At 47.3% G+C, this 13,867-nt stretch overlaps 5 protein-coding genes, 1 long non-coding RNA gene and 1 pseudogene across 7 annotated transcripts; 4 read left to right on the top strand and 3 right to left on the bottom strand.

Annotated features, from left to right (window-relative positions):
• Positions 1 to 430: 430 nt before the first annotated feature.
• Positions 431 to 960, bottom strand: LOC131910442 (histone H2A type 1-H). Its single transcript, XM_059262372.1, has one exon. The coding sequence runs from the start codon at positions 941 to 943 to the stop codon at positions 557 to 559; it is 387 nt and encodes a 128-aa protein (XP_059118355.1). The 5' UTR covers positions 944 to 960; the 3' UTR covers positions 431 to 556.
• Positions 961 to 1,240: 280 nt separating this feature from the next.
• Positions 1,241 to 1,691, top strand: LOC131911323 (histone H2B type 1-K). Its single transcript, XM_059263304.1, has one exon. It carries the CDS (start codon positions 1,256 to 1,258, stop codon positions 1,634 to 1,636), a length of 381 nt encoding a protein of 126 aa, XP_059119287.1. The 5' UTR covers positions 1,241 to 1,255; the 3' UTR covers positions 1,637 to 1,691.
• A 2,851-nt stretch (positions 1,692 to 4,542) lies between these two features.
• LOC131911023 (mitochondrial import receptor subunit TOM20 homolog) lies at positions 4,543 to 5,218 on the top strand (annotated as a pseudogene).
• A 1,739-nt stretch (positions 5,219 to 6,957) lies between these two features.
• LOC131911329 (histone H4) lies at positions 6,958 to 9,049 on the bottom strand. The gene has a single exon (XM_059263311.1). It carries the CDS (start codon positions 7,571 to 7,573, stop codon positions 7,262 to 7,264), a length of 312 nt encoding a protein of 103 aa, XP_059119294.1. The 5' UTR covers positions 7,574 to 9,049; the 3' UTR covers positions 6,958 to 7,261.
• Positions 9,050 to 9,079: 30 nt separating this feature from the next.
• LOC131911311 (histone H2A type 1-B) lies at positions 9,080 to 10,223 on the bottom strand. Its single transcript, XM_059263294.1, has one exon. The coding sequence runs from the start codon at positions 9,470 to 9,472 to the stop codon at positions 9,080 to 9,082; it is 393 nt and encodes a 130-aa protein (XP_059119277.1). The 5' UTR covers positions 9,473 to 10,223.
• Positions 9,717 to 10,223, top strand: LOC131911321 (histone H2B type 1-F/J/L). The gene has a single exon (XM_059263303.1). It carries the CDS (start codon positions 9,770 to 9,772, stop codon positions 10,148 to 10,150), a length of 381 nt encoding a protein of 126 aa, XP_059119286.1. The 5' UTR covers positions 9,717 to 9,769; the 3' UTR covers positions 10,151 to 10,223.
• A 1,123-nt stretch (positions 10,224 to 11,346) lies between these two features.
• LOC131911341 (uncharacterized) lies at positions 11,347 to 13,388 on the top strand. Of its 2 annotated transcripts, none has more exons than XR_009379334.1 (3): positions 11,347 to 11,456; positions 11,663 to 11,756; positions 13,285 to 13,388. It is a non-coding gene; the product is annotated as an uncharacterized LOC131911341 (long non-coding RNA). The 2 variants fall into 2 exon arrangements; XR_009379333.1 differs by having other exon boundaries at positions 11,663 to 11,819.
• Positions 13,389 to 13,867: the final 479 nt, after the last annotated feature.

Here is a 13,867-nt window from a genome sequence, read left to right as displayed (position 1 = left end):
AAGTCTACCTTCAACAGATGACATTTAGGAGAACATAATTATGTTCTGCTCCAGAAGAAGAGAAAAATTTAAGAACCCTGCCATTTATTGAAGGTTAACTAGACCTGTCAAGTGTGAGGCTGTTCTAAAAACTGGGCATGATGGCGGACGTCCCAAGTACCTTTGGCCTAGGATGCACTTGCAAAAGCCTTTAGTCTCAGCACTCTGGAACAGAGGCAGGTGGAGCAGTGTGAGTTCATTTAAAAAAAAAAAAAAAAAATCAAGCACTGTTTCAAGAAAAAAACCAAGGAAACCGTTTCAAAATCCAAACGGACTCCTAGAAAATAAAAAACCGTTAAACGAATACTTGGGTCCCACCCAAATATGTTGACACTGGATAGCAGATCATGTAACGGGAATCAGCTCAAAACCCCGATTACTGTACCTTAAGTTAGATAAACAAAAGGCTGTCCGCCATTTTCAAGTCAGTTTCTAGGTTTACATGCACCAGCTTCTTTCCGGACTGTGTATGTGGCTCTGAAAAGAGCCTTTGGGGGAGAGGATTATCTAAAGCTGCTCATTTGGCCTTGTGGTGGCTCTCGGTCTTCTTGGGCAGCAGCACCGCCTGGATGTTGGGCAGGACGCCGCCCTGCGCGATGGTCACGCGGCCCAGCAGCTTGTTGAGCTCCTCGTCGTTGCGGATGGCCAGCTGCAGGTGGCGCGGGATGATGCGCGTCTTCTTGTTGTCGCGGGCCGCGTTGCCGGCCAGCTCCAGGATCTCGGCCGTCAGGTACTCCAGCACGGCCGCCAGGTAGACCGGGGCGCCGGCGCCCACCCGCTCCGAGTAGTTGCCCTTGCGGAGGAGCCGGTGCACGCGGCCCACGGGGAACTGCAGGCCGGCGCGGGAAGACCGGGTCTTGGCCTTGGCGCGAGCCTTGCCGCCCTGCTTGCCGCGTCCAGACATGATGGGTACTTTTAACAACTGAAGGTTACGGAACAAAACCAAGCCACCCACTTGGCTTTTATAGTCAAGCCACGGCGCGAAAAAGGAGACGCGTCATTGGTTAAGAGACTGAGTTCATTTTAACCAATAGAAACGCAGCTTGGGGATTTTTTGAATTCTTATTGGGTAACAACAGATTTAGCCTTTTTTCTGAGTGACCACTAACAAGACACAGGGCACTTCACTCTATTTGCATACGAAGCTGTAGATAAGGAGTACGCACACCTGGTTTGTTGTGGCTTTTCCGTTGCCGTTTTGTTCGTGTTGTCCATCATGCCTGAGCCTGCAAAGTCCGCGCCCGCCCCGAAGAAGGGCTCCAAGAAGGCCGTGACCAAGGCGCAGAAGAAGGACGGCAAGAAGCGCAAGCGCAGCCGCAAGGAGAGCTACTCGGTGTACGTGTACAAGGTGCTGAAGCAGGTGCACCCCGACACGGGCATCTCGTCCAAGGCCATGGGCATCATGAACTCGTTCGTCAACGACATCTTCGAGCGCATCGCGAGCGAGGCGTCGCGCCTGGCGCATTACAACAAGCGCTCGACCATCACGTCCCGGGAGATCCAGACGGCCGTGCGCCTGCTGCTGCCCGGGGAGCTGGCCAAGCACGCCGTGTCCGAGGGCACCAAGGCCGTCACCAAGTACACTAGCGCCAAGTAAACTTTCCAAGCGAGCGTCAACATCTACCACCAAAGGCTCTTTTAAGAGCCACCAAGTTGTCCGTATTAGAGCTGCAAACATGAATAAGTTCTAGAGTAAGGCTCTTGAACTGTTCTACACGGAGGTCCCGGTACCAGGTGTAGTGCATGAGTACATAAGATAAGGGTGATGCCAAGAACCTCCGGTCTCAGTGGGGCAGCTCAGTTTTGTGTCCTGAGAAGCCATAAAGACTGTCAGTTAAAAGTAATGTGAACTTTGGGCGAAAGGAAGTACTAAAGAGCTTTAAGCTGTATTGTTTCCTGGACTAGTTATTTCGAAGTAGAGGCCAAGGCTGAAGATGTAGAGAGTGCTTGACATGCAGGAAAACCTGGGCTTAATCCCCATCACTGCATAAACCTGGCCTGGTGGGTGGGACACATCTGTAATGTTAGTGTTCTGGTAGTGGAGGTAGGATCAGCGTTTCAAGGTCACGTGGTGCGGTGTTACAATTTCTGCCCGGGCTGGCCTACCTGGGAGGGTCTCGTGATAAAATCGAGGCTAGTTTCTAAAGGAAAACAATTTACCAGGGTCGCTGGTGGTGTACGCCTTTAATCCCAGTTTTGGGGAGGCTCAGGCAGGTAAATCTGAGTTCAAGGCCAGCCTGGGCTACACAGCGAAACCCTGAGTCCAGAAAACAAAACCAAAAATGATTTAATTATGGAAATAGGTGTACAGTTTTTGCCACTCGGTTTCCTAAGGTTTGAGGGTACAGCTACTGAGCATACAGAATGAACTGATTTCTGGTCAGATTGGAAAATTTCAACATACAGAACTTGTTTTCTATTCATCCAAGTCTTTACTAGAGATTTGCCTGTTGTGTTAATATTTTTTAAACATATCAAATGATTTTTAACACTTACTGAGTGCTTATCAACATGCCAGGTATATATGCTTGTATATGAACCCATTTAGTCTTTACACAGATCTGTGAGGTAGATATTACTATATATTTTTTTAATGCCAGAAGCAATCTAGAAGGATATAAAGGAAATTATTTTCAATTACAAGAGCAAAGGCAGAGGTAGTTGGAGAAGGGATCTATCCAAGTAAGGGGTGATGGTGTTTCCCAAGCAGTACAAATTTCTCTTATCTGCCCCTTCACTTTTAATGATAGCAAAGTCTTTCTAACCCTTAGGCAGATCTCAAGTAGCTGGTGGGACAAAACAGCAGTTCAGGACAACGGCCTATTTCAGTTTCATGGAAAGGAGTGAGAAACCTAAGAGAATTACTTTTATGTTTCTGCAATAAGCATTCTAGCTTTCCACTATACAGGATTTTTTTTTTTTTAGACAGACTCTTGCTATGTAGCGCTGACTGACCTGGGATTCATTGTGTAACAAACTCTGGGCTCCTGCCTCAGCCATTTGAGATTTTGGATTATAAACCTGTGCCACCTCATCCAGCATCGGATACAAAGGACTTTTTTTTTTAGAATGATGATGAATCCCACCTTCAGATTTACTTGATTAGTATTGGGTTAAGCGTTTAGCTTCTGAATTCTTTTTTTTTTTTTTTTTGGTTTTTCGAGACAGGGTTTCTCTGTGTAGCTTTGCGCCTCTCCTGGAACTCACTTGGTAGCCCAGGCTGGCCTTGAACTCACAGAGATCCACCTGGCTCTGCCTCCTGAGTGCTGGGATTAAAGGCGTGCGCCACCACCGCCCGGCCGAGCTTCTGAATTCTTAATGGGATGCCGCTGTTTATTCACTCTAGGTTGGTGAGGCAGTTTTTGAAAATATATCATCTTGATTTTACAAAGTTTATTTGGTTCTCTGGAGCTGTGAAAAGACACTGTCTTGATGGAAAACCTGGGTGGAGTGAGGTCTTAGCTTTCACGGCCACCACTTTTCCCTTTCATTCATTCCCTTTCATTCATATTAGTTGGCTTTACAACTCAATGAAATGAAAGTAGAAGACTGCAGGGTTCCACAAAGTTAGGACCCCACCCCCCAACACACAGACACAGACACACAGACACAGACACACACACACACACACACACACATACTTTTTTTTTTTATTTGTAAATGAAGTTTCTGGTGAGATTTCCTAGAAAACTGCAAATTTCATACCTTGGATGGGAGAAAGGTCTTCAGTGAAAGTTGCTAAACTGAAATTCTTTTCTGATTAAGGGATTCACTCCAGAGTGAGGAACTCTTTTCCATTCCCACATCCCTATAATTTTCCATTTTCCTGTCCTGCCTCAACCTCAGATAGTAATTGAACAGTGACTTTTTACTCTGTCTTTAGGAATATAATAGGAGAAAAATGAAATTTGTTCATTCTCCCAGGATTTTCTGTGAATTATTCCTATATTTGCATCTAAAAGCATAAACCCAGTTTGCTATTTTAAATTTACTGCTCAAGAGAGACACAACATACTTTTCATTTAGTTATTAAGTACATTTTTAACAAGATAAAAAAGTGACATTAATTTTAATATGTTCTATATGATCCACTATATAAAAAATAAAGTATGCAAAACTTTAAGTAGACCTTGTTTTTAAGTGTTTGAGATCGAGTATCTATATTATACTTTTACAGTACATCAAATTTCTTTATCTGTATTTCAATTATCTTACTTTTATTGTTTGAGACAAGGTCTCACTGTGTATCTTGTGATGGCCTTGCCTTTGAGTTACTGAGATCTGCTTGCCTCTGAGGGGTTAAAAGTGAAAGCCTGTTTGATTTGTTTTGAATTCTTATCCAAGAAGATTGAGATTAGATTATATACCTAAATGGTTCTAAGCATAATTAATATTAATCTGATCACTGAATCCATCGATTAACTCTAAGTGGAAAACAACTAAAGCAAAACACAATTAAGCATTCACTTACATGCCGTGTTGTTGGTGTTTAAAAAGCCACTTATGGCACTGGAGGCTGTGAGCGGCCGGCGTGCTCGATCGCTCGGAGCTAACCGCTGCTTGGCGGCCTCCGCGGCCCGGCGCACGCCCCAGCCGAGCGAAGATGATGGGCCAGGGAGTGCCATCGCCGCGGGCGTGTGCGGTCGGTGCCCTCTTCATCTGGGACTGCATCTACTCTGACCGCAAAAGGCGGAGTGACCCCAACTTCAAAACCAGGCTTCGAGAACGAAGAAACAGAAGCTTGCTAGGGAGAGAGCTGGGCTTTCCAAGTTACCTGACTTAAAAGATGCTGAAGCCGTTCAGAAATTCTTCCTTGAAGAGGACAGCTTGGTGAAGAGTTACTAGCACAAGATGACTACGAGAAGGGTGTGGACCACCTGACAAATGCAATCGCCGTGTGTGGACAGCCTCAGCAGCTGCTGCGAGTGACCGCAGACGACTCCACCACCAGTGTTCCAGATGCTTCTGACCAAGCTTCCAACCGTTAGTCAGAGAATTGTAAGTGCTCAGAGCTTGGCTGAAGATGATGTGGAATGAGCCAGATATCAACACGATAAAATCTCAGTTAAAAATGATTTCACCATTAGCTTGGAAGCTGGTCGGCTCTGGGGAATAAGGGCACATGTGTTTGTCATGAGCTGTCCTGCACTGAAGTCTACCAAAGTGAGTGTGCACTTTGAGTAGACCCATCGTCTGTTCTGTTTATTTTTTCCAGTGAGAAGTATTTTGATAGAACTTTTCACTTTATAAATACAGTGTTAACCAAAATATCATGGATTTCGTTTATTCTTAAGACATGCAATTCAAATGTAAATACGGTAGAGTATTACTTAGGTAAAAACTCACAGTGATGAATTTTAAAACACTGGAAGAGACTACGGAGGATAGTTGAATAATGCCCATTTTTAAAGGCTAGTACATTTTACCTTAAGTCATCAAATTGGATAGAAACTTGTGTTTGTGAAAACTGAGCATTAAAATCTTGCAGAGACTGTTTCTTTCTGTTTACTTTTGGACATGTGAAGTGTGCTGTTGTGTTGTTAGCGATCCCATTTCTTCCCAGTGTTTCCTAAAAGCTTCAGTCTACATCAGTGGCTTAATGTCCTCTGGGCACTAACCCCTAGTATTTCAGGCACCTGGCCTCGGAAAGCACCAGGATTCGACCTGGGTGAGCCTTGCCTGCTCTGCTCTTTCTAGACTGAGAGGACCAGTCTGCTCATCTCTTGGGTGGCTCTGTTCAGCGTGCAGTTTTAATTGGTTCTGTTGAGTGTCTTTAGGTCCATCTCTAGCTGATGGCTGATGATTACTTCCGAACAACCAGGCATTGCACTTGTTTATATTCTGAATTTGCATGTTTACCCGACTTGGTATTTCTCAATTAAACCTCTAAGTGGGGGGTGGGGGGGGGAAGCCAGTCATGACAGGCGTAGTGACACATACCTTTAAATCCCTGTACTTGGGAGACAGATGCAGGTGGATCTTTGTAAGTTTGAGACCAGCCTGGTCTACAAAGAGTTCCAGAACAGCCAGGGCTACACAGTGAGACTCTCTCAAACAAAACAAAATCAAACAATAAAAAGCCATACATGCCTAGTGTTATTTGACATTCCAAGAGCAGGAGTGAATAAAATGTCTTTCTCATGTAGGTTACTACTCACAACCCTGAAAGGTTTAACAACACAAAACCGATTTTCAATTGGCTCAGTAATTGCTAGTTGTTCCTTTCTCCATTCTCGGACTATCACTACCAACTCTTTGATGATTTATGTTGTCAATTAAGAGACTAATATGACACATAGGTGGTGCAGTATTCAGGTCAGGCCCCTATAATCTCAACCATTCTTTTCTTTCAAGTTCAGGGTTTCTCTCTGTGTAGCCCTGGTTGTCCTATAATTCACTTTGTAAACCAGGTTGACCTTGAACTCATGACCTTCTGCCTCTGCCTGCTGGGATTAAAGGCGTGTGCCACCATGGCCTGGTGAATTTTTTGTAATTCCAGCTACTCTGGAGGCTGATGCAAGACTAACTTTTAGGCCGGCCTGGAAAAAGGGAATGCTTGCTTAACGTGGAATGCTGCTGGTCTAAGCAGTACTGCAAAATACAGCGCCCTCCCCTGCCCCCCAAACCACAACCAAACTAAACCAGCTGAATAAAAGAACACAGTATACTAGTAATTACCACTTCAAATTGTGCACATGCCACAGGCTATCTGTTTAATTGAACACAAATCATTACACACATTTCACAGGTATCACCTTTAATTCTTTTACCTTGCAACAACTTGGAGAACTCAAATTTCAGTAATGCATTACTTGTTAAGGAAGAGGAGACCGGGTTATCATGTCTGCCTTAACGCATTGTCATTCTGATCGCTACTTTAGAAAAGTCTGCCTCAGACGAAATAACCTGTTCTCGAGGCCTGTACCTGAGTGTGCACTTACACACTTAAATGCCGATTATGAAACTCCTCGGACTTCCAAACGCAGCCCAGTGGTTGTGGGGAGGCCGCGGGGTTCCTGAAACAATCAGCGCCAGTTCCTGTAGTGCTGCAGTTCCCGGAAGGACAGAGAAAGTTAATCTTTACCAAACTTCAGAGGAGGTAGGTTACGGGCCAAGGAAACAGCCTCGTAACACTGGAAACCGGTTCAGCTCCTTTGTAGAAGGTGTGGTGGCCCTAAAAAGGGCCTTTATGTAAAAGACGGCGCACAGACCCCTGGCTAACTCAGCCGCCGAAGCCGTAGAGCGTGCGCCCCTGGCGCTTGAGCGCGTAGACCACGTCCATGGCGGTGACGGTCTTGCGCTTGGCGTGCTCCGTGTAGGTGACGGCGTCGCGGATCACGTTCTCCAGGAACACCTTCAGCACCCCGCGGGTCTCCTCGTAGATGAGGCCGGAGATGCGCTTGACGCCGCCACGCCGGGCCAGGCGGCGGATGGCGGGCTTGGTGATGCCCTGGATGTTGTCGCGCAGGACCTTGCGGTGGCGCTTGGCGCCTCCTTTTCCGAGACCCTTACCGCCCTTGCCGCGACCAGACATGATGACAAAGAAGAGAACAGCCGCCGAAAAGCAAACTGATGGCTTCCCGGGAAAGCAGTTCTGTCTTATAGGGAACGTGCGGACCGGAGTGAAAGCAGGAAGCGCCAGGCGGAAGTGCCTGCGGAAGGGGGAGGGGCTCTCAGCGGCGCAGGAATTCAGCGGCTTTCAATTCTATTTTACTCCATTTAAGAGCAAAGTCTGTGTCCCACCATTTAATGTGATTCCTGCCCCACCTTCCTTAAACAAGAAAGATAATTTGACAGTATAGGATATACATGGAAAGGAAGGAAGCAAATCCCGTTACCTCTCCCCGTTTACGTTTTCCCTTTTAGCACTTTATAGGACGATGCTGTTTAACTTGGAATACCTTTTAATGAACCAAACAATCAACTAATGAGAAAATTATTTAACCGTGCCACGCAGCAAAAAATCCTGTAAAACGTTTTAGTATGGGAACCATTTAAACTGCTGTCATTACTGTTTTTCGCTCTCATTCTGACACAGTTTCCTTAGTGTATCCGACGTGATTCATCGTTGCGTGGCCCAGGCTAGTCTCGAACTCCCGGATCTGCCTGACTGCCTCCCGAATGCTAGGGTTAAACGTTTGCAGCACAACACATGCTTTAATACTTAAGTCAGATCGGTTTTGAAATCATTTAAGTACAGGGAAGTGAAACGAAATTATATTTGCGACAACAGATTATAAATGCTGAAGGGATTCCAGCTAGAAGCTTCGAAGAAACCAGAGTGGCGATTTCATGGTGTATCTAACCTGTTCCCCGCCACCCCACATCCCCCGCAAGACAGGGCGTCTCTGTTTCTGGCTGTCCTGGAACTCTGGAGCGCAGGCTGGCCTCCAGCTCAGATCCACCTGCCTCTGCCTCCCACAGGCGGGGACTACAAGGGCTTATGCCCCCACTGCCTGGAGTAAGTCTCCTTGTCCAGGCGTACATTTCACATGGGAGGTGGGGGCGGCTTCACAGACCATTACGGGGAGAAGTGGCTCCTCTTGCGGACGTGGACATGACCATGCACTCCACTCACCCCGACAGGTAAGGAAACCAAGGCCTGACCGTAGCGAGACTTCCCAGTCTCTAGACGTAGACCACTCAAGCCAGTGGGAGGACGTGGCCTGCCGGCTTGACTCCGAGAGGGGACAGGGCGTGCTGTGCGAAATCGATGCCCTTGGGCATTCCCCACGATGTTAACCTTCGTGTACTGCCCCGGGAACTAGGGACGGCCGACTGCGGCAGGCTTCATACTCAGTCCTGATCTGTCCAGTACTACTCGAAAGCCACGAAATAAAGAGGCTACTAGATGTTTTAAAAGGTTCAAAATGTGAGAAACCACGTCACTGAGCCTGGTGTGCTAAAAAGGCGGGTGGTGTTTGCTTTGGTGTTCTGTCTGTTCCATTCGACTGACAAAGGTAAGTGCTACGTCTTTTTGTTAGAAAATGTAGGTGGCTCTGAAAAGAGCCTTTGGATTAGCTAGTTTGTTTTCAATGCCTTATTTCCCCTTGGCCTTGTGGTGGCTCTCGGTCTTCTTGGGCAGCAGCACCGCCTGGATGTTGGGCAGGACGCCGCCCTGCGCGATGGTCACGCGGCCCAGCAGCTTGTTGAGCTCCTCGTCGTTGCGGATGGCCAGCTGCAGGTGGCGCGGGATGATGCGCGTCTTCTTGTTGTCGCGGGCCGCGTTGCCAGCCAGCTCCAGGATCTCGGCCGTCAGGTACTCCAGCACGGCCGCCAGGTAGACCGGGGCGCCGGCGCCCACCCGCTCCGAGTAGTTGCCCTTGCGGAGGAGCCGGTGCACGCGGCCCACGGGGAACTGCAGGCCGGCGCGGGACGAGCGGGTCTTGGCCTTGGCGCGAGCCTTGCCGCCCTGCTTGCCGCGTCCAGACATGGTGAGCACACGGTAGCCGTTACCAACTGGGTGGATGAGAGCCGCAAGAGCTTGGGCCTTATAGTCTTCTCTGGGCGCGAAAAAGAACCCGTGCGATTGGCTGACTTCTTCATTTCGTTTAGGCCAATGAGAAGCGTTTGTGTCGATCTGTATTTCAATTGGGCAAACTCCAGTTGACGTCACCGAAATACCACTCAATCAGAAGTGTGCTTTTTCAAGCCTCATTTAAATAACGCCCTTATAAAACGGGAAAGCCCAGAAGCCTCAGTGTTGAGTTCCTGTTGTTCCTGTCTCATCATGCCTGAGCCCGCGAAGTCCGCTCCCGCCCCGAAGAAGGGCTCCAAGAAGGCGGTGACCAAGGCGCAGAAGAAGGACGGCAAGAAGCGCAAGCGCAGCCGCAAGGAGAGCTACTCGGTGTACGTGTACAAGGTGCTGAAGCAGGTGCACCCCGACACGGGCATCTCGTCCAAGGCCATGGGCATCATGAACTCGTTCGTCAACGACATCTTCGAGCGCATCGCGAGCGAGGCGTCGCGCCTGGCGCATTACAACAAGCGCTCGACCATCACGTCCCGGGAGATCCAGACGGCCGTGCGCCTGCTGCTGCCCGGGGAGCTGGCCAAGCACGCCGTGTCCGAGGGCACCAAGGCCGTCACCAAGTACACCAGCTCCAAGTGAGCGGCGGACCTCACCGAAACCCAAAGGCTCTTTTCAGAGCCACCCATGTTGTCATAGAGTGGCTGTAATGCTTGAATTCTCATCTTAAGAAGCCAAGTGGCAGTTTTATGTAAGTACATGTTTCTGATTTTTAGAATATGTCCCTACAGTAGCTACTGTTGGCCGTTTTCACTTTTTAATTCGACAGTAAGTATCAGCATCCGAGAGTTTGGTTGGGTGGCTTCAGTCCTTGTGTTTGTTGTTCAGGGAGTGCATGTGAAGTTGGCCAGGTCGGAGTTTCATGTCAGGTTCGTCTGCTCAACGTCCAGCAGTAGAGCCCCAGTGTCTGAAATCTGGTTTACTCAGGATCTAGGTTCTGATCGGCTTTGAAAGCTGTACTTGTGGCTCTGCCGTCCCGAACACACACAGCTTGTATTGTAAACCCAGTCTAGCTCCACTCCACACCTGCTTCTGTCTTGTATTCACCTCAAGTGTTGAGGTATCAAGGTGCGGGGGCCTCTGGTGCAACCTTAGCTGCAACTTCCCAGTGGCCCCATGACCTCTGCGGGAACGCTAGCTCCGTCACAAGGGGCCGAACTTCGACTTCTGACCTTTTCAGTCTTCACCAATGGCCTCTCCGTGACAACCCTCAGCAGTTCTTTGGGACTTCTTTATGCCTTCAAAACCAGCGTGGCATGGGTTGGCGGGGGTGGTGTGGGGCTTACACGTTACTCAGTTCTAAGTTCAGCTTGAGATTCAGCCTTCCCCCCACCCTCCCCACCCCCACCTCCACCTCCACTGGAACACAGCTTCTGTGTGCTAACCCTGAGGACATACTTCCCACTATAAAACCCCCTTACCCAGGGTGGGTAGCATAGAAGAGGGGTGGAAGGGTATGGGGTCCTCCAAGAGGGGAAGCTCAGTTGCTCGTCTCCCTGATTTGGACACACCATTGCCCAATACTGGAGCCTATACAGAGGCAATAAGAATGGTGTGGGTTAAAAAGAATGCGGTACCAGAAGCTTCCGTTCTGGGATCCATGAAAAGGGCAGGCCTTACTGTAAAACTAAGGAACAGAGAAATGCGATAATCAGACAGTTAAATGCTTATTATAAGGCATCTTGCAAAGCTTGCATTTTAGAAAACATCAAATGATTCTACACATAACTTGGTTAAGGTAAAAATAGTTTCAGACTGTCTAACACATTGCAACTGCATGAGCAGCCAGCCTAGACCTGGACTGTAAAAATAGATCTATGCTTTGCAGACCTTGAGAAAACTTGTAACTTCCCGATATGACAGACACTGTCCCAAGATGTTGTTTCAGGTGAGACTGTTCTGTTTTTTGTTTATTTGTTTTTAACTCTGAACATTTAATGAAGAAGTTAAAAAAAAAAGCGTGTGTATGTGTTGGGAGTTCAGGTCCCTGATGCTTGCTAAATGACTATATGCTATATTGCTATATAAATAGTCTCTCTGGTTGAGAGAGAGCAGCTGAACCCTCACACGTGCATTTGCCTCTTTCTTCCTCAGCCGACTTGTTGGAACTTGAACCCACTGAAGCTGGACTTCCGCAGAGAGACCTGGAAGGAACTGTTGGCCCTAGGGAGGAGCTGGCAGAGCTGGGGTTATTCCCTCTTGAAGATCTGTTGAGAGGATCTGTCTCCATCTTGTGGCCACTTAAGATAACGTAGCTGGGGTTTTTAGCTAGGGTCTAGTAGCATACATAAAAGAGCCCAGTCAGTCCTGTTCCCAGCAGTCTCCAATGTCCTATTTCCCTTATCTATTTGGGGAGGGAAGATTTAAGTCATTTAGGTTTCTCAATTTCTACAGCAAACTCTAGTCAGACTCTCCTGGACTAGGCACCAGCTTGGTTAAAAAAGATAGGAAGAAACTATGACATACTATCTACCAGTTCAAGACCACATATCCCCAGGATGACCCTAATGCCTTCAAGTGACCCCTTAGGAAAACTCAACCAAAGATGGGGTCCCTGAACCTGTCAACCCCTGAATTTAGGGCTCCCGTCTCCTAGGTGGATAACTTCCGGTAGGCCATTTCCCTCGCTCTAATCTTTCATCTTCACTTGGGTGTGTCCCACTACTTCTCCAGAGGTCAGGCATGGAGCTCAGTCCCTTTCCTCACCCTCCGTGGTCTTTAAAATGTCTCACTGCATTAATGGATATCAGCTGTGTTTCTTTCGGATGTTCTGCAAAAAGCCATGTTTATTAGTTTTACATGTACCTATGTACAGTAGGTAAAGACAAACGGGATTCTTTCTCTCCTTTACGGATTCAAATGACTGAGGTTAAACCTGTTCTGCCTGTTGCTTTCTCATTAGCTTCTTGGGACCCTTCCTATTCATGACTAGTGTGACGAAAATATGATAGTAGTTTAGTAGTACACGGGTTACCTGCACGGAGAAGGGACCCCACAGCACCGCTGCCACGTCTTCTCTGAAGATAAGCAAGCCTGATTCTCATCTTTGAGAGGAAGGGCAGCCATGTAGGGGCTTCAGTGCCCAGGATCACTGTGGGGTGGGTGGACAGATAGTTATTCTCTTTCTTGTTGGGACCTCCAGTCTGAATGGAAGGATTTCTGAGTCCTGACAACAGAAAGTCATCTTCGGAGTGAGGTCTTTTTGACATCTTGTCATCTACACACCCCAACGATACTGCGTTTTCTGTCCTGGGATCTGGGATCTGCCAGGCTGTTCTTTTCTCGTTCATCTGCTTACCAGCTGCACTTTCACACTCTCCCCCCTAGAAGTTAAATACCTTGGGAGTTGGATGTGGTGGAGGGCACATTTTGAAATGGGGGATGGGCGTATTTTGAGATGGGGGTAGAGCATATTTTGATCACTTAAGTTTCCTAGGTTCTAGAGCAATGTCTAGCACTGAATATTTGCGCTGGCTAGTTTTATGTCAACTTGACACAAGCTAGAGTCATCTGAGAGGAGGGAACCTCAGTTGAGAACATGCTTCCATAAAATGGGGCTGTAGGCAAGCCTGTTGGGGATTTTCTTAATTAGTGATTGATGTGGAAGGACCAACGCCATTTGTGGGTGGGGCCACCTGGGATCTATAAGAATGCAGGCCGAGGAAACCATAGGAAGCAAGCCAGGAAGCAGTGTTCCTCCATGGTCTCTGTTTCAGCTCCTGCCTCCAGGTTCGTGCCCTGTTTGAGTTCCTGCCCTGGCTTCCTTCATTGATGGACTATGACATGGAAGTGTAAGCCAAATAAACCCTTTACTCCTCAACTTGCTTTGGCTCACAGTGTTTTATCATAGCAACGATAACCCTAAGGAAGACAATATATCCGGATAAGCTAATGAATTAATGATTCTTTGCTTCACTGTTGTCAAAACGGGTCCCCCTAAAAGCTTCTTCCATTTGAAAACATTCCTATGGCTCCTCTGAGTGCTTCTAGTTCAATGTCAAGTTTTCCCACCTGGCAAAAACAAAATAAGCTTCAATTTTGTGAAGACGCAGATTTATTCATTTTTCTGAATGTTTTTCGTTAATGGTTATTGGCAATTACACCTTATTTTCTTTTTATATGCCAAGGAAGGTAATTACCACATTATAAATCTTGTGTCTCTCTGTGGCTGGGACTTAGAACTTTTATTTATTTATTTATTTATTTATTTATTTTTTGGTGTTTTGAGACAGGGTTTCTCTGTGTAACAGTTATGGCTGTCTGGGAACTTGCTTGTAGACCAGGCTAACCTCAAACTCA

The sequence above is a fragment of the Peromyscus eremicus genome, chromosome 5 (genome assembly GCF_949786415.1).
Source record: "Peromyscus eremicus chromosome 5, PerEre_H2_v1, whole genome shotgun sequence".
NCBI lineage: Eukaryota > Metazoa > Chordata > Mammalia > Rodentia > Cricetidae > Peromyscus > Peromyscus eremicus.
Note: the sequence above shows the minus strand (reverse complement) of the source record. Positions and strands in the feature narration are given on the sequence as shown.

Excerpts from the sequence above, each read along its gene's own strand:
- LOC131910442 (XM_059262372.1), bottom strand. The coding sequence starts at position 943 with ATGTCTGGACGCGGCAAGCAGGGCGGCAAGGCTCGCGCCAAGGCCAAG.
- LOC131911323 (XM_059263304.1), top strand. The coding sequence starts at position 1,256 with ATGCCTGAGCCTGCAAAGTCCGCGCCCGCCCCGAAGAAGGGCTCCAAG.
- LOC131911329 (XM_059263311.1), bottom strand. The coding sequence starts at position 7,573 with ATGTCTGGTCGCGGCAAGGGCGGTAAGGGTCTCGGAAAAGGAGGCGCC.
- LOC131911311 (XM_059263294.1), bottom strand. The coding sequence starts at position 9,472 with ATGTCTGGACGCGGCAAGCAGGGCGGCAAGGCTCGCGCCAAGGCCAAG.
- LOC131911321 (XM_059263303.1), top strand. The coding sequence starts at position 9,770 with ATGCCTGAGCCCGCGAAGTCCGCTCCCGCCCCGAAGAAGGGCTCCAAG.